The sequence below is a fragment of the Chanos chanos genome, chromosome 4 (assembly GCF_902362185.1).
Source record: "Chanos chanos chromosome 4, fChaCha1.1, whole genome shotgun sequence".
NCBI lineage: Eukaryota > Metazoa > Chordata > Actinopteri > Gonorynchiformes > Chanidae > Chanos > Chanos chanos.
Genome location: NC_044498.1, coordinates 4410770 through 4431537, shown reverse-complemented (window position 1 = coordinate 4431537; position 20768 = coordinate 4410770). Strand labels below are relative to the sequence as shown.

General features: G+C 44.7%; 1 protein-coding gene and 1 non-coding gene across 2 annotated transcripts; both read right to left on the bottom strand.

Moving 5' to 3' along the window:
- Positions 1-257: 257 nt before the first annotated feature.
- fam102bb (family with sequence similarity 102 member Bb) lies at positions 258-18847 on the bottom strand. The gene is made up of 11 exons (XM_030772025.1): positions 18708-18847; positions 8514-8634; positions 8367-8396; positions 7580-7696; positions 7284-7330; positions 6401-6504; positions 4141-4236; positions 2497-2701; positions 1918-2054; positions 985-1054; positions 258-365 (listed from the first exon to the last, which is right to left on the bottom strand). Exons 1-11 carry the CDS (start codon positions 18839-18841, stop codon positions 323-325), a joined length of 1104 nt encoding a protein of 367 aa, XP_030627885.1. The 5' UTR covers positions 18842-18847; the 3' UTR covers positions 258-322.
- Positions 4611-4683, bottom strand: trnak-cuu (transfer RNA lysine (anticodon CUU)). Its single transcript has one exon. It is a non-coding gene; the product is annotated as a tRNA-Lys (tRNA).
- Positions 18848-20768: the final 1921 nt, after the last annotated feature.

Below are 20768 nucleotides of genomic sequence, written 5' to 3'. Positions count from 1 at the left end.
TGGTGCTGCTGTGTCACTGATGGATGACGGTTCAGTAGGTTTTCTTTAATAACAGTCAAGTCAATGAGAGCTGCACACTGGCCATCTATGAGCAGACGGGCTCTTCATTTGGCCAGCAGGGGGCGTGGTTTCACTTAAAACTGACTCTCAGGCTGTGAACTTGGGGGGGGGGGTCTGGGTAGGTGAGATGTGGTACTGGAACGGAGAAAGACTGAACAGCCCCTGGGCAAATCCCCCCCCCCCCCCCACCCCCCCTTCCTCTCCTCGGCCCGTCCACCCACGCTTCGGTTGGTGCCACCTCTCTGCCTGGCATCCTCAGGAACTAACGTTTTATCACCACCTGCTCATACGCGCCGGCCCCAACCCTGAGAGACAGACGGACAGATGGACAGACAGGGAAAGAGAGACAGAGAGACAGATAGACAAAGAAACAGACAGATAGTGGACGAGAGAAAAAAGACAGACCGAAAGATTGAGAGAGAAAAGGCGCACAAAGAAACAGACAGGTAGAAAAGGAAAAACAGCCAAAGAGAGATACAGACAGAGAGGGAGCGAGGGACAGACAGATAGATTGAGGGAGAAACAGAGAGAGAGAGACACACACACAGAGAGAAATACAGAGTCAGGGAGAGAAGAATGGGAAACCAAATACACCGGTGAGCAAACAGAGCCTGAGCTACAGAAAACGCTCTGTCTGGGCGTCAGTGAGACAATGACGACACAAGCCTGATAACAGCATTCCTGACAAAATAATGCAATGGTTTTGCAATGGTGATGAAATTCTGTATTTTTGCCCGTTACAGAGAGTTGAATATTTAATGTAATAACTTCATTAGTTACGGTGCGTAGATTTCTTCCCTGTTACAGATGGTGAAATGTTTAATATAATACTGTCATTAGTTTCAGTGCATTAACTGATTCCCTGTTAAAGAGAGCTGAATGGTTGATATAATAACCACAGGGCATTCGTTTGCACGTCCTCACCTGGCAGGTAAGTGGTGACTGCCCAGCGCTGTGCTTCCACCAGGACCCACAAACAGACGAAGGCCCTCCTCTGCGCACGCGCACACACACACACACACACACACACACACAAACACACACACGCACGTGCACACACACACACGCACACACAAACACACGCACGCGCACACACACACACACACACACGCACGCGCACACACACACACACACACACACACACGCACGCGCACACACACACACGCACACATATACACACACACACACACACACACACACACACAAACACACACACGCACGCGCACACACACACACACACACAAACACACACACGCACGCGCACACACACACACACACACACAAACACACACACACGCACGCGCACACACACACACACACACACACACACGCACGCGCACACACACACACACACACACACGCACGCGCACACACACACACGCACACATATACACACGCGCGCGCGCACACACACAAACACAGTAGCACATGCAGAGACGCACAGACATACAGACACGCACACGCACACACATACACACACGTGCAAAGACATTTACACAATACAAACGAAATGAATATACAAGACCTTACTTGGCTTAAAAACTTAAACACATGACTTTTTTTATGATTCATAAGTCTATGTTAAGTCATGACTGACAGTACTAAAACAATGAAGAGATTTTTTTAGCATATGATTTAAAACATGATGAACAAGCGGAGCAAGAGCTCCAATGCTTTGTCCCACCCCATCCATTAAAGAGAAAACAGACAAACCAGTGAAACCAGTATGAATCTGTGATACCACACTACTTAAGAACTAGAATTCTCTCTCCATATGCTGCCCTTCTGGAATTAGAAGCTTGATGTTGAACTTTTCCGGGTGCCAGGGGCGGCCCGACGGCAGGTTGCCGTGGTTACCTTCAGCGCTGGAGTCGAGCAGACTGGGGGTGAAGTCTTGGCTTTGGAGGATCTTCTCCACCACGTCGTCTGCATCCACCCGCGTGGCATCCATCCTCTTCAGCTGAGACTCCATCGAGTCCTGCTTCACTGGGTGCCTACGGGGCACAGCAGGACCACAGTTTGTTAAAAATACCACACACACACACACACACATTCACAGATACTCACTTACACACACACACACACACACACACGCACACACACAGAGACACATAAACACACACACACACTTTCTGTTTAAAAATGCACTCCAATCCCGTTAATATAACAGATCTAATTTGTGTTGTTGAGGTGGAGAAACTAAAAAAACAACAACAACAACAACAACAAAAAAAACATACGCTTGAAAGCAAAAAGTCAAACTAGCGACACACTGTCTAATTTAGCTTCTCAGGACAATTAACTGCCTGGTGAAATGAACAGGGTCACCTCTGACTGTGCTGCCATGGCTGTGGGGTGGTGTGTGTGTGTGTGTGTGTGTGTGTGTGTGTGTGTGTGTGTGTAAGTAAGTGTATGATGAGGGGAGCCGAGTCTGACCTGCTGGAGGCTCTGTCTGGAGTCGAGGGGCGCTCCTGCAGGGAGGCGCAGGCCCCTGGGCCACTGGGCGGCACCGCCCTGGACTCCCCCTCCTCACTGGGCTCAGGGATACTGGCGATGCCTGTGGAGGCACTGCCCACGGAGGTGTTTCTCCGGTGGGTGAACTCAGACAGACTGGACGAGCGGGAGTGCCCAGTGCTGTAACCTGACAGAACAGAGGATAAAACACAGCACATTACACACACACACACACACACACACACACACACACACACACACACACAAACACGCGCGCGCGCGAGCGATGATAGTGCATATTCATGTTCTATACTACTACTCTAATGTATGTTTTCATCACCTACAGCACTATGGTTTTCAAACTCAAATGCTAAAGAAAGAGTGGAAGAGCAAGACATAGGGAGAGAGAGACAGAGAGAGAGAGAGAGACACAGGGAGAGAGAGAGACAGACAGACATATAGACAGACAGAGAGAAAGAAAGAATCTTTGACTACAGTATGCTTTTGCAGTAAACTAGCAAACACCCACATGCTCACAAATGCTCTTCATGTCAGCATTGAACTGTTAAATCAGAGAGAGAGAGGGAGAGAGAGCGAGAGAAAGGGAGAGAGTGCGTGTGTGTGTGTGTGTGTGTTGCTTTTCAGAGGGAATGAAACGACCTCCCACACACACACACACACACACACACACACACACACATCAGCCGTCACACGCGTCCTAATTCAGAAGGCTCCACGTGATGAAGGCACTCTCTCCTCCTTCACTGCCCCATCTTTTCTCTCTCTTTCTCTCTCTCTCTCCTTCTCTCTCTCTCCCCATCTCTCTCTGCCTGTGTCTCTCTCGCTCTCTTTCCCCTTCTCTCTCTCTCTCTCTCTCTCTCCTCCTCTCTTCCTCTGTTTCAGAGAGAATATTAACTTTATGGGAAGATGAGAAATCTGAGCATTTTAAAACCCCTCTCTCCGTCTCATTCATACTGACTAATGTGAAGAATGCAGGAAATCTAATAAAAAAAGCCTCAAATGTCTGCCAAGTGCTGTGTCTCTCGATAAAATGGATGAAGGTTTATTAAATTACGTCTGTAAAATGGCAGATCTAATGCATCGAATCCCCCCCATCTTTTGACTAAAAGCCTCAGTTCTGTAAAAGGAACCCTTCAAAACTGATAAAGGGTATACTACACACACACAGGCACGCACGCGCACACACACACACACACAGGCACACACATATTGCGTAGTCATTGGGAAGGAGCGATGGTCTCTTTGGGTTAAGATAGAGATTTCTGATTTTTTTTTTTCCATTGACGTCAGGCGGTTGAGGACAGCAGAGAACCAGCATGCGTTTAGATTCCATTCAAGCAGCACAGTTACTTTATGATAACTCAGATTGGACATTCAAGAGGGAGGAGAAACTTCAAGAAAAACTCTGTAAATTCGAACACAAAATAACAACAAGCTAACGGTATGCTACCAACAAAAAGAAAAGAAAAGAAAAGAAAAGAAAAAAAAAAACAATTAAAAAAAGACATACTGTTTCAGCGGAGAAAAATAAGAAGACATTTAAAAAGACTTCTTGTGCCTCTCTGTTAGAAACATGTGTGCTTAATGAATGGGCTCGAAGCCTACCTGATACTTTTGACTGCTGACTAGCATGGCTGGAGGTCCGGGAGTGTCCGAAGACTCCCAGCTCCTCCGGGAGGGAGGCGCACTTCCCCGGGGTTTCTGTTCGGTCAGCACACAGACAAGAGAGGGTCAGAGGACACGCGGTTCCCTATAGCGTGTTACTCTAAACCTAAGACGGCAAAACGGGACCGGCAAACAACATGTACTGAATCTGTTAAACCAGCGATGCTCAACTCCAGCGCTGGGGGCCTGCTGTCTCCGTGAGACCACAGCGTGCGGAGAATCCTTTCTCTTTCAATTCTTCTTTGTCTCTTTTGTGTTAATATTCCAGTGACCTTACATATAAGTATGTCCATACTAGACTATACTGTATTGGACTACACTAGAATACACCATTAATTTTACATATCTTCATTTAGCATATAGCTTTTATCCAACATAGGTAGAACACAAACTAAAGAAAGGTTTAGTGACGCCCAACGTGGGGCTCGAACCCACGACCCTGAGATTAAGAGTCTCATGCTCTACCGACTGAGCTAGCCGGGCATACAGACCAGAGATATAGACCACATTTCGCAACCAAGACTGTACTATGATGCACTGCACTGCTACAGACCAGTGATTCTCAACTCCAGACCAGTGATTCTCAACTCCAGCGCTGGGGGGCCGCTGTCCTGCACGTTTTTGTTTTAACTCTCCATTATCACGGTTAACTGAGCTAATCAAGGGCTGGATGGTTAATTGATCAGTGGAATCTGGTGTGTCAGTGCTGAGTTAAAACAAAGACATGCAGGACAGTGGCCCCCCAGGACTGGAGTTGAGAATTACTGTGTTAAACTACATTTTGGAGTTGAACTAACTTTGACTTATTTGAATTTTAAGGAATGCAGATGGATCGAAAGGCAGATGGAAGCTTTAATTCAGAATTCAGATATCGACATTGAAATGTCAATTCAAAGCAGTGAACTAGCTGGCTACGTCTATTACCCCCTGTAATCCGTCTGGATAGAGATGCTACGTATATTTACATAATGGTTCACAGATTAAAAAAAAACCAAAAAGACCCAAACAAACAAACAAACAAAAAAACAGGACAGTTCCTCCGAAGCTGCCTGGATCTCGGAGCCTAACAGTTAAAAATAAAAACTACCAAAAATAAATTCATTTACTGACCGTGGCAGAGACTCAGAAGCATTCGGCATAAACGCCAGCCTGATTTATTAATTCATACGTTTCTGAAAACTCTGAGCTTGAGTGAACAAATGTCCGTGTTTATTAATTTATCCAAGGACAACCGACACATGCTGTTCAGATAACGAGACTTTAGGGTTTGCTTTGACGCGCTTTCCCGATCGTGATAGGGTTCAGCCTAAGAAACCTGTCCTTTCGACTCCTAATTTAAACGAAAACAACCGAAAACGCCCAAACATGTCGAGCTTTCCACTGCGGTGTGAGCTGCAGTAAGGTATGACAGGGAGAGATATTCCTGTGCTTGTTGTTTAGCTGGTAGACTAAAGGAGCAAAGTGAAGCAAAGGGCCAATCTGAATTATACATGACAGAATAAAGCCCTCAGAGGCCTGCGGAAAGAAAAAAGACCAGCACCACATCAGAGAGAACAGGAGAGAGAGAGAGAGAGAGAGAGAGAGAGATAGAGAGAGAGAGAGAGAGAGAGACTTTTTCATGCCAATGTTAGAAAGCAGGAACACATTAAAAGCCCTGTGAATCAAGGAGGTTGTTTTTTTTTTCATTCATCAGGTTAATTTGGATGCAGAATCAATGTAGCTTTTCATAAGACCTTCAGACAGTTATAGCGATGAAAACTAGTAGTCAACAATGGCCTGATACGCCACTCTCTCTCTCTCACACACACAAACACACACACACACACACACACACACACACAAACACACACACACATACACACAGTGGCATGACTGCATTTCTCTCCATTTTGGTTATTTGTTCTACATGGCACTGTATACCTTTAGTCAAATACACGTTTGGACACCTCAAACAATACACAAACAAAAAAAAAATACTTCAAAAAAAATTCTCTCTGTAATCAACAAAATACCTAACCAAAAAAAAAAAAAAAACCACTTCTCTTAACTGATACACTAAAATATTTCGCAATAACATTTTGTGTCTGTGTCACGCTGTATCTAACACAGCATAAACCGTTAGCGCTGCACGCTGAACATGGTGTTCGAGCTGAGCAGAAGAAAGCTGAGCAGAATGAAGCACAGTGACGTCCAGTCTTACCTGAGATGCCCAGGAAAGCTTTCTGTGAGTCTCCGCCCCTCCTGTCCTCCAGCAGAGTCTCCGCCTCCCCCTGTATCCCGATGACTGTGGCTGTGGATGGAGGCCTGGACACAGCAACAGCACATATAAATAGACCACACTGAGAGGTGGAGGGGAATTTGCCCCACCCTCTAAAGCGAAACCAAAGTCATAACCACACTGGTGGGACACTCTAAACACAAGAGAGCTTTTTTCACATTTGGGGCTGAGTTTTTTTTTGTTTTTTTTTCCCCTCTTGCATTAAGGGAGCACAGTTTGAGAAGTGGAACAGAGTAGGCGCATTGTGAGCTTTCAGTGAGACTTCAGTGAGCTTTCAGTGAGCTTTCAGTGAGACTTCAGTGAACTTTCAGTGAGACTTCAGTGAGACTTCTGTGAGCTTTCAGTGAGACATCAATGAGACTTCAGTGAGCTTTCCGTGAGACTTCAGTGAGCTTTCAGTGAGACCTCAGTGAGACGTGATATGCAAATCTGAGCCTGTTTCCTTTCTCCAGCACAGAGGAGGGCCGATTGGTCCCCCGGGCTTTTCATTATCACCTCTCAGGACTGTCACAGCAGGAGGGTGTTGGGGGAAGTTTATAAAGCCCAGATGTAAGAACAGAAAACATCTCAAGATTCAATATCAGGGACTAAAAATGCAAACTCTTCATGGGTGGGAGGGAGGAAATGAACCAGTGGGCGAACGCCGTCAGCTGTGAATGTATAGCTTTAAACGCGGGCTTCGAACCGTCGCACGTGTCAAAACTGGGATGCCGAGCTGATGCTTGTGACTGCGTTTCATGTTCTCGCAGGCGCAGAATTTCTTTACACGAAAACAAGCGAAACGTTAGGGAGGAGAGGTACTCACGTTTTAAAACACGGATCTCCAGACATCAGGTGTGTGCTGATGATCACCTAGAGCAAAACAGGAAGACAGGACACAGGAAAAGCAAAAAAACCCACGAGAACTCAGTGACTGTGTGTTTCCATCTTTGCTCTCTAAGCAAAAATGAAACTAGCCGCAGCTTCACAAACCACAAACTTCAGAGGAAAAAAACAAACAAACAAACTGAAGTTAAAAAAAAGAAGAAGAAGAAGAAGAAGACAATGAAATGCCCTTTGGTAACACTCTGGTTAAGGAGGCCACACCCTGGCCGTCGCTACCTTGAGGATGGAGTTGTCCTGTCGGGTGTTTTTGGTGTCATAGCCCTCCAGAAGACACCTGCGTGTGACGCTTCCCGAGCCTGCAAACTCAGCCAAGTTCAGATCAGCAAAGCCCAGCTGCGGAGCAAGACAGACAGACAGAGAAAGAGAAAGAGAAAGAGAAAGAGATAGACAGAGGGAGACAGACAGATAGAGAAAGAGACAGAGAGAGAGAGAGAGAGAGAGAGAGAGAAAGAGAGAGAGAGAGGAGAAAAGACACTGAGTTTCCTCTGTTTCTGCTTCACTGGAGAGCTTTAAACCAAACAATTTATGAAGCTCAAAACCAGCTCCTTTGGTGCATTTTTTGTTTGTTTGTTTTAGTTCATTTTTTAATTGACAGGTCGACTCATACTAGCAGTCAACCAACCGTTGCCTCTCGCTGAAGGATTTAGAATGTTCTCCAAAACATGAAAATGACAGCACGGACAGGCCTCTGAATGATATGAAAAGTTCAGTAAAATTATTACACATTTTCTAACCGTTGCCTTCCTCAAATATTACTCAACACAGAGTCACAAAAGCCACTGAACCCTGAACCACAGTTAGGGGAATTAAACCCTCGCGTTTCCTCAAGTGAGACAAAACTTGTTCCAATTTATGGCCAAGCACATCAAATTTACACGCTTAGCCTAATACAGTCACTCACATGTTGTTGAACATGCAACAAAAGACACACACACACACACACACACACACACACACGAACACACAAAAAAACTTCTGTCACTGAAAAAAAGAAACCACGAACCTTTGCGTAAGTCTTGCCCCCTTTCAGTTCCTGTGAGAGAGCAGGACAGACAAGCGTAAATCATTGCCGTCATTTTCTCATATTTAACACAGAAGTCAAATATTGACAGGGTTGTGTGTGTGTGTGTGTGTGTGTGTGTGTGTGCACCTTGCGTACGGAAACTCTGCATATGCAGGGGTCGAGAACGCCAGTGCCCGCACTAGCGCTTATCTTACAGGGGAAGGAAAACCTCTTCTTCCAACGCACACAGTTAGCCTGGACCGTCTCTCTGAAAACACACACACAAACACACACGCACATATCATTAGGCTGGATCATCTCTGTCTGAACACACACACACACACACACACACACACACACACACACACACATGCATGCACATAGCGTTAGGCTGGATCATCTCTCTGAAAACACAAATGTACACTCACAAATACAGTGTGCGTGTGTGTTTTCAGAGAGCCTAGGCCATCCTTTTGAAAACATACACACACAGACACACACACACACTCATACACAGTGGAAACCTAGACCATCTCTCTGAAAGCACACACACAGTGTTAGCCTGGTCTGTCTCTCTGGCAGCACACGCACTGACAGACAGTTAATCTCAGTTTCTCTGAAAACACATAAACAGATACACTCAGTGCTACACACACAGTGTTACACACATACACACATCCATCCACAGAGCGAGGACCATCTCTGAAAACACATTTATGCATAACCTAGACCTGTCTTATATTCACTACCTTATATGTGCACAAGTACTACAACAGTGAGGAAAAACACCAACACATACTGCAGAAACATAACAGCCTAGATGATATCTCTAATTGAACACACACACACACAAGCTGTCAGCCTGAGATGGCTCAGAGGGAAATAATGGACACCTGCCTTCTTTACTCAAAGACACACACACACACACACACGCACACTTCCACACACTCCTGCCTGGAGAGGGTCTTATGGTAATGCATAATCAAAAGGCGTTAAGGAATCAATAATCCTTGACAGTCTAACCAGGTCACTCCACTTTACCCTGGTCCCTGTGGGACAGTTTCCTCTCAGTTCTCAATGTACATGGACCACATTCAATCCAATACCACTTAAACGGTTACACGCTGAGTCACATGGTTTAGAGGAAAAGGGGCTTGTAAGCGTGGTCGGAGCCTGGAGTCATAGGGAGATTCTGAAGACTAAATCTTTTAATAAATTTCCCTCCAGAAAAAAAAAAAGAAAAAAAAAAAGAAAAAGGAAAAAAGAACAGGCGAGCTCAGTTCTTATTTAACATGCAGACAGATGTTAGAGGTGGAAGAAGGTGATATCTGCTGGAGGGAAGATCCCACACAACAATCAGCTATTTCAGGATTTGTTTAGTTCATCATAGTTTACAGACTGGACCGAGGATTCGGTGCAGTGCCTTGCCTGTGTGTGCGGGGCAGAAACAGACTGAAACAGAAGGAGGGAGATGGTGTGAGAGAGAGGGAGAGAGATTGATAGAGAGAGAAAGCTACAGGGAGGGCCCGGACAGATTGAGAGAGGGAGAGTGAGTGTGTGTGTGTGTGTGTGTTTTAAGGTCTGCTGAAACAGGCCCGGGAGAGAAGGAGAGAGAGAGACTGTGTGTGTGTGTGCGTTTGTGTGTGTGGGAGGGAAAGATCGTGTGAGTTAAGAGAACAGAGACAGATTGAGTGTGTGAATGCTGAGGGTGGGGGTGGGGGCGTGTTGGTCTGCCATCTGGAGATGATGAAGGGGTGGATGAACTTTCTGCTTTTATTACAAATCTGACAGTGCATCACCCCAACACAGAGATTTCACTGTAAAACGACAGAAACATAACCCCAAACCTCTACATCTCCTTAATCTTTCTTTTCACTGAACTGCCTGAACAGTCTGACCTGTCAGATTCTCTCTCTCTCTCACACACACACACACACACACACACAGAGAAAGCATATACTCTTTTGATACTGTTTGTTAGCACCTAGCTTTCCAATGACGTGTCAGAGAAACACCGACATAACAGGCAAACAGCCGTGGAGCTGAGAGACTCTGCATGCGAAGAGCTAAGCGCTAACTGATAACCATCGCTCTTCCAGTCCACTGAAAGAGCGTGTGACTAGTCAGGTCCTTCCAGAAAACACTATGATGAAATGCGATTCGTGTTTAACGGCCTAGAGGATCTCCCTCGTCATCTAAACTCAGCGACAGGAAGACGCGCTTGGAACTGACGAAACAAGCTGTTCTTTTTTTTTTTTTTTTTCTCCTTCCCTCTCTCTCGCTTACTGTGGCAACTTTGCAAAACTTCGGTTACTATGGAAACATAACACATAATAGACCAGATTTCTGAGTATTTAGTAACTAACACAAAAGCAGTGACACATGGATTTGTCGTCACTCAAAAAGATAAAATAAATAAATAAAAATAAATACATAAAAATAAATAAACAAACAAACAAACAAACAGAAAAGAGAAAGTGGAGGGGGGGGGGCCGCAGAGGAAAAGGAAACTGTTTATGAGCATCAGCTGATGAATCATAGACTTTGTTAGCAACCAGAGTTTGAACATCAAACAAAGGAAAAAAATTTGGCCAAACAAGTGAGAGATCCGGACATAATCCAAAAAGGAAAAAAAAAAAAAAAAAACCCACACACATTAAGGAGAAGGGTGTGTTGAGTTCCCGTATTTGGGGAGGGTCGAGCGTTGAAGGCTGCGGGAGTTCGGGTAGAGTTCGGCGGAAGGTAGCTTTTTTTTTTGTGAGGGTTGGGTCGACGACTGTGTACGAGAACTGCGTTGATGGTTGTACTGGGGGCTGTGGTAGTTGAGGGCTGTATTTTATGAGAGCTGAGTTACAGGCTGTGTCGAGGTTTCTGTTCGGTGAGAGATGTGTTAGTATAAGACTGTATTCCATGGAAATGGAGTTAATGGCTGTTTTTGGTCACAGACAAGTTAAAGTTATATTTTCTGAGAGCTGAGTTGATTGTGTTTGTGGAGAGATGCGTTGGTTTAAAGGCTCGACCTCTTACTGTCCCGTAAAGTTCAGTTAGTGTACAGCGCCAAAAATCATCACTTGACCTCTGATTGGCTGTTGTCTGATTTCTGACGGATAAAGTTCTTGATGGATAAAGTTGAGGATTGAGAACTTATGAAGGTTGAGACTGAAGCTGATCTTCTGATTAATGCCAAGAGCCCGGTTTCACTGTACTCCTGCTTCCTGACAACACCATCACTGACAGTGAACGTAAACGTATGGTACACAGACAACACGCGGGTAAGAGTTCACCAACCAAAGAACACGCGTGTTTCGGGTGAAATGGAAGACAGAATTAGGACGAGGCCAAGGCGATCCCCTCCGCGGAACCCCCCCCCCCGTAACATCCAGAAGGTGTCGTGACTGATATCAAACGCCGGATGAAATCCATGTGATTTTTTAGAATGCAGCTGTTTAATTTCTAACCTTACGCGATCTCCAGTAAGGGAGCCAACTGCTCGCCTTGTAGTTTTTTTGTAGAGTCTTCTAACATTGTGCACTGAGAACCTGAGGAGTATGAAGTATTCTTACTGGGTCGCCAAAATGTCCCGACCACAGCTTCCCTCAACTCAGCCACACACACGTTTCTGTGTGTTCTTCCCTTACCTTATCAAACACACTTCCTTCATGACCGGGCCTTTGCCAAAGTGCATCTCTCTGTGTTGTAGGAGTCAGGTTTAAATCACCCAGTTGGCTCATGTGTATGCCCCAAAGCATTTTGGGTGAGTCAACCACTCCATAAGCCATAAATGTAAAAAAAAAATTAAAAATTAAAATTACACATTTACTCATCCAGACAATGTTTAAAAGTTTAAAGTGTTTTTCCGTTAAAGTCCAACCTTTGTTTTCTTCGACGTGCAACTTCACCGACTCCTGCTCGATCATTCCGGGCCAAACGCATCCGCAGATGCCTGGTAATCAGTTAAACTTAAAAGACGGGTAACCTGAGCCCGCGTCTGCTGAGAAGGCCACGGGCAGATTACGGGCACAGAGACACCGTACACTCCTGACAGACATGTTAGAGATCAGGGGCTGGGCACTACAGTCCACAGATCAATACACACACACAGACACACACACACACACAGGAAGAATTCATCTCAAGGCCCTGATGTAAAATAAGCCTCTGACATACAGAGACTGAACGGAGTGCCACAGCACACTGCAGAGGGGTTTGGACCCTCTTTATATGTATTTGTGTGTGTGTGTGTGTGTGTGTGTGTGAGATCAGTGCAAAACTCATTTTAACACACACAGACTGAACAGGGGCCTACAGCAGACTGCAGATGGGTATGGCTGTTCCCATGATATCTCTCTCTCTCTCTCTCTCTGTTTATATATGCGTGTGTGTGTGTGTGTGTGTGTTTCACTGGGAGAAGGACACTGTTATACATGCTTTCATCCATTCAGCTGACGCGCTCATCCAGAGCACCTTGCGTTTTATCTAAGTGCTGCATTTTGAGAGTGCGATTTAGGTTAAGGACCTTGTTCATGAGTACACATCAGAGGAGAGAGCCATGACAAAGACATTTCAACCTGTGTCTATTTCAGGATGTTGTTCACCCCTCTCTCTCTCTCTCTCTCTAATGCTCTGCAGTTAAAACTATGAGCTTTCAGTTTTGTATCGGTGTCTGTTTTTCTAGTGCCTAATTCTCAGACCTCTGTTTGCTGAAACAAGCTCTATTTTTGCTCAGGTACCAATGACATCTGTCACTTTCCACAGACACCAAGGGTCACCAGACGACACCCCAAACAGGAAAGGAAAAATGTTTGCACTTTCTGCCTAAAGAGCTTTTTTTTTAAACCTGATGTCCCTGAACAGTGGTGTTCAAAGTCACTCCTGGATAGGCTGCTCTGTGTGTGTGTGTGTGTGTGTGTGTGTCTGTCTGTGGCTGACTTTTGTTGCAACTAACCAAACAGATCGTTGGCCCATCAAAAGAACCAACTGGCCCAAGATTGCTTTTGTCCTGCTATCCAGGTCCTAATCACTTTATTAGTGTCTGATTAATCCAAAAGTAAGTTCATCTAAATATGGAACGAGGGCCCTTAATGTCCTTCATGTCCTCTTTAATGTACTTGAGTTTAGGAAATAGCACTACGTTATGGACTCCGTCCAGGAGCGCTGCTTCTGGGCACCGTGCCTCGATTACAGCGATGGACTTTAAAAGGTGAGTTAACCACATTGTCCTGCTCCATTTTCCCAGCTCTGAATCAAGTTAGCGACGCTCACTCAGACAGCAGGCAGGGGAAAAAAGGGGTGTCTTCAGTGAGATAACACTTGGCTTTAATATGAAGCCCCTGAAGTCTTCATCTGATTCACTGGGGAAAATGATTCAGTTCTTTATGATCTGAACTGTTAGGGAAGCCACGTGATGTGCAGCAAGAGGATCCAAAACACCACTTTGCTACAGGATATGAAGAATTGATATCTCCTCATTAGTGCGTCCGTTTCGCTCTGCTGCGGCAAGCTAATGGGGTACCTGATTAGTCGCGAAACCAAATGTACCGCACCGCTGAGAGCATCATGCTTTTAATTGGCAACGGATACGACTCCCCCCCCCCCCGAACACTTGCCTAGAAAGCACCAGGATAATGGAATACAGAATCAATCCACTGGTCTCCGGCTGGTCACACTGGGAGGTGCTAAGGGTGCTCGTGGAGCGTTGAGAATCTGCGTGGGGTAATACGCCCGATGCCTTAAAACGTCTCCAAATTTACGCCCGTTTTACGGGTCATACACACACACGCACACACACACACACACGCACACACACATCACTGGTCTTTATCCAGAAGCCTGTTCCAGTGAGATTACAGGTGTTGAGAGGAAAGTTGACATATAATGGAGCCTTTCCAAAATGACTTTTGCGTAGTCATACAGCTCTGGTAATTTGTCCAATACGTTATTTCTGTAGACCAGTGTTTCTTTTTTCATTCTGATTTACATGTGTATTAGTATGGGTGAGGGGCTTTTGCTGGGGGACTGAATGGAAATGCCTGTGGACACTGCCTGAGTGGGACTGTCTAAGTCACTGATTTGTCTACCCTGTTAAAAAAAAGACCAAAAAGAGAACTGTGTCAACAAGATTAGACGTCCTAAAGAAAACCCAGAACAGGACAAAGAGAGAAAGAAAAAAAGAAAGAAGAAAAAAAAAGGTCTGTTTTGAAAATGAAATCAACTGCCCCCCCCCCCCCCCCCCCCCCCAGTCACCAGTGTTCAGTGTACCTTTGAGTGTTGGGTGTAGGGTTGTTAGAAAAACGTTTTAGTGACAAAAATGAAAAAGACACGCTCCTTATGAAACCCATCTCTGGCGTGGACAGTGTCCACGGTAAGGCTTGTAAACTAGCCCATATTTCATGACGTCTGATCGGTTTGAGTGAATGTGCAAAAACAATGCAGTGGTGGGGAAGGGGTGTGTAAACACATAACACAATTTGCTGTGGGTCAAATAAACAGCTATAAAAAAAGGGATTTAAAAGCCTTTACTCCACCCGTTCTTCAACCAGGTCAGGACCTAGGTCACCGAGCTAAAACATCTCTTTCCAACAGCATGAATGATAAATCGCAGGGAGAAGAACAAAAAAAAAAAAAACAGAAAAAAAAAACAAAACCAAAACCGAAAACCAAAAACCAACTCGGACATCTCTCACCGCCTGCCCTGTTCTCATTTTTTGAGGTTTAGAAAATGTATGCCGTTGCCATGGCGAACTCTGCTCAGCCAATGAGAGAATAAGTGTTACAGTGCTGTGTAGTTCTGAGCATCTCTCTCTCTCTTTTTCTCTCTCTCTCTCTTTTTCTCTCTCTCTCTCTCTCTTTTTCTCTCTCTCTCTCTCTGTGTGCTTGACTCATCCGCCTCTGCCTTTGGCTGAAAGCTTCTGTCTTACTACAGAGCTAAAGCAATGACTTCAACCTGTCCTCTAAACCCACAAAAAAAAAAAAAAACCCCACCAGCAAAATCTCTCCCAGTAATAGAAAATATCTCATCCATTAGTCACAATGTCATAAATCAATATCTGGCTCTTAAAAAAAAGGGAAATGAAGAAGAAAAACACATTCAGTCCTCTCTTTCTGGGAGTATTAACGGCACAGAAACGTGACAAGGTCGGGCCAGACAGGCTCTCTGAAGCACACTGTGTCTTTTGTCAGTGAACGAGAGGCAGGTGTGTCTGAGTTGTGAATCGCGCTGTCAGAGGAGCGAGTGATCACCTCCGAGGACAGAGGAGGAAGAGGAGAAAGAACAACTGGCATCGTTCAGTCCACGAAACGCGTCCTCCCTGCTTCTCCGTCTCTCCTGCCCTGCTGACGCAGCTTTGAGGACCTTTTCAGTGGTTTCCGACTTTTTCTTTCTTTTTGTTCTTCTCCACGGTCCCAGTGAAAATCTCCACACTAACAGTGGCGTGACAAACGTCCACACTGACCAACTGAACAGAGGTCAAAAACTCTGAAACGACATCCTCTCTCTCTTTCTCTCTCTCTCTCTGAACGAGCCCGCGGCTTCTACGCGGTCCCTGGATGATTATCCGAAACCAGTGCAGAACTCGCCATCAGAGACACTGCATCCTGTTCCCATGGTAACAGTATATTTACAGACTCTCACCTTTTACTCCCTCTCGAGCACAGCGGAGTTGGCAAACAGGTACCAAAGCAATCCAGGTGAGGTTCAACCAACCCTCGTGCGAAAGAGCAGCAAGGGAAGAGTCAAGCTTACGGTCCGGTCCGGTCCGGTCAGGTCACCTGACTGAGCTGCTCTTGACTTTACAGTCGTAAACTAACCCGATCAAAGTGTGCCAATGGTTAAATGTGGCCGTCTAATGAATAACTGGCCTGAGTGACCAGCGTTCTAACGTCTAACCTTCACTTGTAAGGCTGTCCTTTCCACAACACCCTGTCAGGAAATCTCTCTGCCACAAAACAGAGGGGTTTCAGTCCTGCTAATTGCCCTGTTTTTTAAATTTTATTTCTTTCCTCCACAGGCGTGGCAATCTTCCTCCCAAGGCATCTCGTCTTGAAATTCTTCCATATGATGTAATCTCAGTGAACTGAGTTTACCTCTCTTGCGTCGAGTTTTGAAAAACAAGCTTTAAACCAAGACTGAAATTTCTCCTGCAAAGGCCTGACTACTCCCACAGAGCTGAACGATAACAAAGTATATAAAACGAAGACAAATGATTTTATTTCGATTCTGGGGGACACTCTTTCATACCCTTCATTTCACAGTTGGGACCCTCAGTGCAGTTTCAACTCAAGGGCTTCACTGCTGAGACAACAATGTATCATAGTTCATTTGATCCCCCACATTACAAATAAAATATGCTGCCGTGGTAACATAAGATGAATGATGCCAGCAGTATCCACTGGAGCCCTTCTTATTTCGCAACCATGGTGACAGCTCACCATTATGATGTCATTCATCTCTGTCATAACAAAGCTCCTGAGTTTTCACTATGACAGAGGAGCAAAGACGGGAAGACACAGCGACTTACCAAAGCCTGTTCTAGCTGAGTGAACGGAAAACGAACCGAGACGTTCGCACTATCAGTTTTAACACTGCCCAGATATCCTGACAAGAACATGACATCACTTAGGGTGAAGTATTTCTGCAGACACTTAAGCTGGTCAGAGTTACACGCGAGTTCTAAACCGTGATGACAGATTTTTCCATATCCAATTTTTCAACTAGACTCAAAGCTAATCCACCGGTCTTAGCGCTTTTGGATAGCCTCTGCTTATAACAGCAACAGGGGCAAATGAATCCAGTAAAGCGCGAGTTTTTTGGTCAAAGCCGCTGAACTAAGACGTTCCCTGAACGCAAGAGGAAAGGAAACAGATGTTTGTGTCGTGTTTACACAAAACATTACACCTGGTCTCAAAGGACGTCAGACTTTTTTTTTCTCTCATATTGTTCCAAACAAATCAATACGTCAAGGACCTGTGTCTAGTGACTCTGCAGAAGCAGACAAGCCAGTGTGGTTCTAGAGCACTTGGCTCTGGACTCCGCTTTTTACAGCCAATCAATGGGGCCTGACACAACGCGGTCAAACCGTATTGACCCTTAGGATTTGGCAAATGATTCATTTATAGAGACAACAAAACACACTGTAAAATGCCCCTTAAAGTCCCTACCACCTCTAGACAACCTACCACCTTAAACCACTGGCCTGCACACACCATTTTCCTTTCAATATGAAGGCTGGGTCCTCATCCTCTCTGATCAATACAGAAACCCTGGCATACAGTGCAACAGTCTACATCAATTTCTACCCCTACTTCTTGTGGGGGCACTAATGCAACAGACAGCTCCTCAATGACTATAAACTTGGTTTATTCTCTGTCTGCTCTGGAACCGTCTTTGGACAAAAGCACCTCCTAAATGAAGAAATGTAATACAGTGCACTACAACCAAAAATAATAACAGTAGAACAATATATTCTGTTGACTTTTAAAAAATGCTTTATTATGTTTTTTTGATGGAGATTATGAATTGGGTACTTGAAGCATCTAACTAATCTGATAAGTCATGAAAAACTTGTTGACCTTCTCAGTCTATGACCTTTGGCCTAAGACATAAGGAACATATCAACAGACGTGTCTCCCTTATACCTGGCTTGGGTTTATTGTGCAAATAAACCTAGAAGGGAACGGGCATATACTGTACTCATCACGGTGAACGATAATCGCAATACACTTGCCACGGTTTTTTGGTTTTCAACTCCTGGAAAATGTAGGAGCAGAACAAGGCTGCGGGCAAAAAAAAAACAAAAAAACGTTTTCAGAGGCTCATGCGAATGAACCGCTTACAGTTTTTGTACTCACTGAGAACACAGCGGGGTGTGTGTGTAGTCCCCTATCACGCGTTGTCAGTAACGGTCAAAGAGAACAAGCACCTAACGAGCAAGCTACAAACGACTCTAAAATGAAGTCCCAAGACCCCACATTGCCACACTCAGTCTTGACAAATGAAAAGTGATCGTTTACTCAAACTGCAGCACACAATATGTGGTGAATTTCTTCACAACGAAACAGCTGCATCAGTGTAGTGCAAAACAAAATCATTTTTTGGAAGCAAACACCACCGTTACGGCCTTCGCGGAGCTTTAAGGTTAATGCAATAAACGCGGCAATCCCATTGTTTGGGTTGTGTTATGGGGGGCTTCGTTTGGGGAGGGGGGCTGTGAGTAACCCCTTCTTACACACCTCCGGTTGCACGAGAAATATTAGCCATAGCCACCTAAAAAAATGAACGCTTCAGCAAGCAATTCAGTTGCAAACGATGACACACGACATTTATAACTGCTTTAACATCCTCACCGAGACGATTCTTCTGAAAACCCGCCGTCAAGCAGTCGGACTTTGCAAAAGAGAACGCCATTGACAAAGGGAACAGATGAGAGTTCGTCCAGTTCAAAATCCACTTTGAACTTAAATTTCTTTTTCTTCATCATGATGAAATCGATCTTCCGTCAAAATAGACCTGTACAAGAAGAAAAAAACGTCTCTGTAGTCTGTCGTCTCTTTTTCATGCAGTAAAACTGCAAAACGTTCTCAACAAGGCATCCTTATCCGTGGCAAGGAAGCTGGAAGTCCTTCGTTATGTTGAGTGATATGTCGCTATATGTTGCTATGGCCCACTGAACCACTGCTGGAATTTCCCACAAGTTGTTCACTGCCAACATAAAAACATTGTCGATAACGTCCCTCGACAAGCTTAGATCATTACTGTGTGCGGCCGACCAAACGCTCCCTATAAAGATCGATGTTTTGAACGGCTCTCAGTCCATCTGTGTTCCATCGCCTCGAAAGAGCCAGTGACAATGAGTAATAGACTTCTGCCCTTTCACAGGCGCCAAACATACACTACACAAACACGAGCGTGAAGGCGAATATATGCTTTGCAAATCTAAACTAGTGGTCATCGAAGGAAGCACAAGTTCGGATATTTAAAGAGACAGTGCACGCTAAAAACGACTCTTATTGCTGAGAACCCTGGCATGAAGGCAGCAACCGAATAGAGAGGCCAGTCCCGCCGAACCAAGCCATTGTTTGGAAATTATGAGTGGAAATACCCCCAGTTTTCATTGTTCTGTCTCAGATGCGTCCGTTCCTCATCCCTCATGAGGACAATCAAACCAAGCAGGCCACAAAAGTAGCATGTAAGCAACACACACAAAAACACTTCAGTCCATGGAGTGATAGTTAAAATATTTTATAAAATCAAATCGCCGGTATTTGTTTTAGACACTTAAGAGGGCAATGCTATTTTATTGCAACCATATCGAAGTTGAGTATGCGGCGGTTATTTATTCATTTATTTTTAAACATCATTGGCATAATCAAAATCGGCTAAACAGACAGAACCTAATAACTACAGTATTAACGCAATCTGAAATTCTGTGTAGTTTTGTGATCCTAAACGTAAGCCTCTCGCTCGCTCTCGCTCTTTTTTTCTCTTTTTTTAGATTGATTTGAGAAGAATGGAATAAACAGTAATTCCTAAAAGTGCATTTTGATCACATAATCCGATACCGATTAAAGAACGAAATACGCCCGGTGAGTGAAATCTGTCACAGGAAGGTTTAAACTCTTTAACACTAACCTAAATGTAGCAAGTGTTCTTTGATCGCCCTCTAGTGTTGAATCCTGTCCACAAACATTAACCATAGAATTCCGGGGATAAATTTTCAAGTAAAAAAATAAATACTTCTCTGTAATGTAGGCCTAAAGTCCAAAGACTTCGGAGGTATATATAGTCTGTAGTCGACAGTGGATTAGTGAGTGTTTGGACGAATTGTCTAGGGACTCTTTTGACAGACAGCATGGTAGTGTACAAGAATATGGACCCAGCTGCTCCTGGTGAAAGCCATAATAAGCGGGTGACGCACAGATGCCTGCAGAGAGATGAGGAGAGTGAGACTATTACCCTCAACAGGAACAATAACCCGACACGCTTTAGACAAATCATTTAAAACTCTGTGCTCATACACCGGTTTTCTGCGAAGTCTCCACATTTCGACCCGTTTCGCTGTGTCCTGAAAACTGCTAAAAAAAACCCCCAAAACCCTACAGTCAAAACCATGCCCCATTCGTCTCTGAAACCACCCTCGGAATCTCGTTTATAAGTTAATATATTTTGAGATTGCGACGGCAAACTATTTCATCGTGACACTGAGCTCAGAAAATAAATCAGTAACGCCAAAATATCTATTAAAAGTATACGTAGCCAGCCACACAATAGTTCTTAGTAATAGCCGACAATCACACAGTACTATTTGGCATAATTTTGCGTTGGGTGTGTCAGTTTGAAATGGAGGTAGTGACCAGAGGCAAATTACCTCAATAAGTCCCTCCTTCTCGGTCGTGTACATTTTTTTC

What these genes read in the sequence shown, in the direction of transcription:
- fam102bb (XM_030772025.1), bottom strand. Translation starts at nt 18,841, where the DNA reads ATGATGAAGAAAAAGAAATTTAAGTTCAAAGTGGATTTTGAACTGGAC. An exon ending in GGGGCAAGACTTACGCAAAG is followed by an intron (nt 7,697 to 8,366) that starts GTTCGTGGTTTC and finishes CTTGCTCCGCAG; the next exon opens with CTGGGCTTTGCTGATCTGAA. An exon ending in GCTCGACTCCAGCGCTGAAG is followed by an intron (nt 1,055 to 1,917) that starts GTAACCACGGCA and finishes GCGCGTGCGCAG; the next exon opens with AGGAGGGCCTTCGTCTGTTT.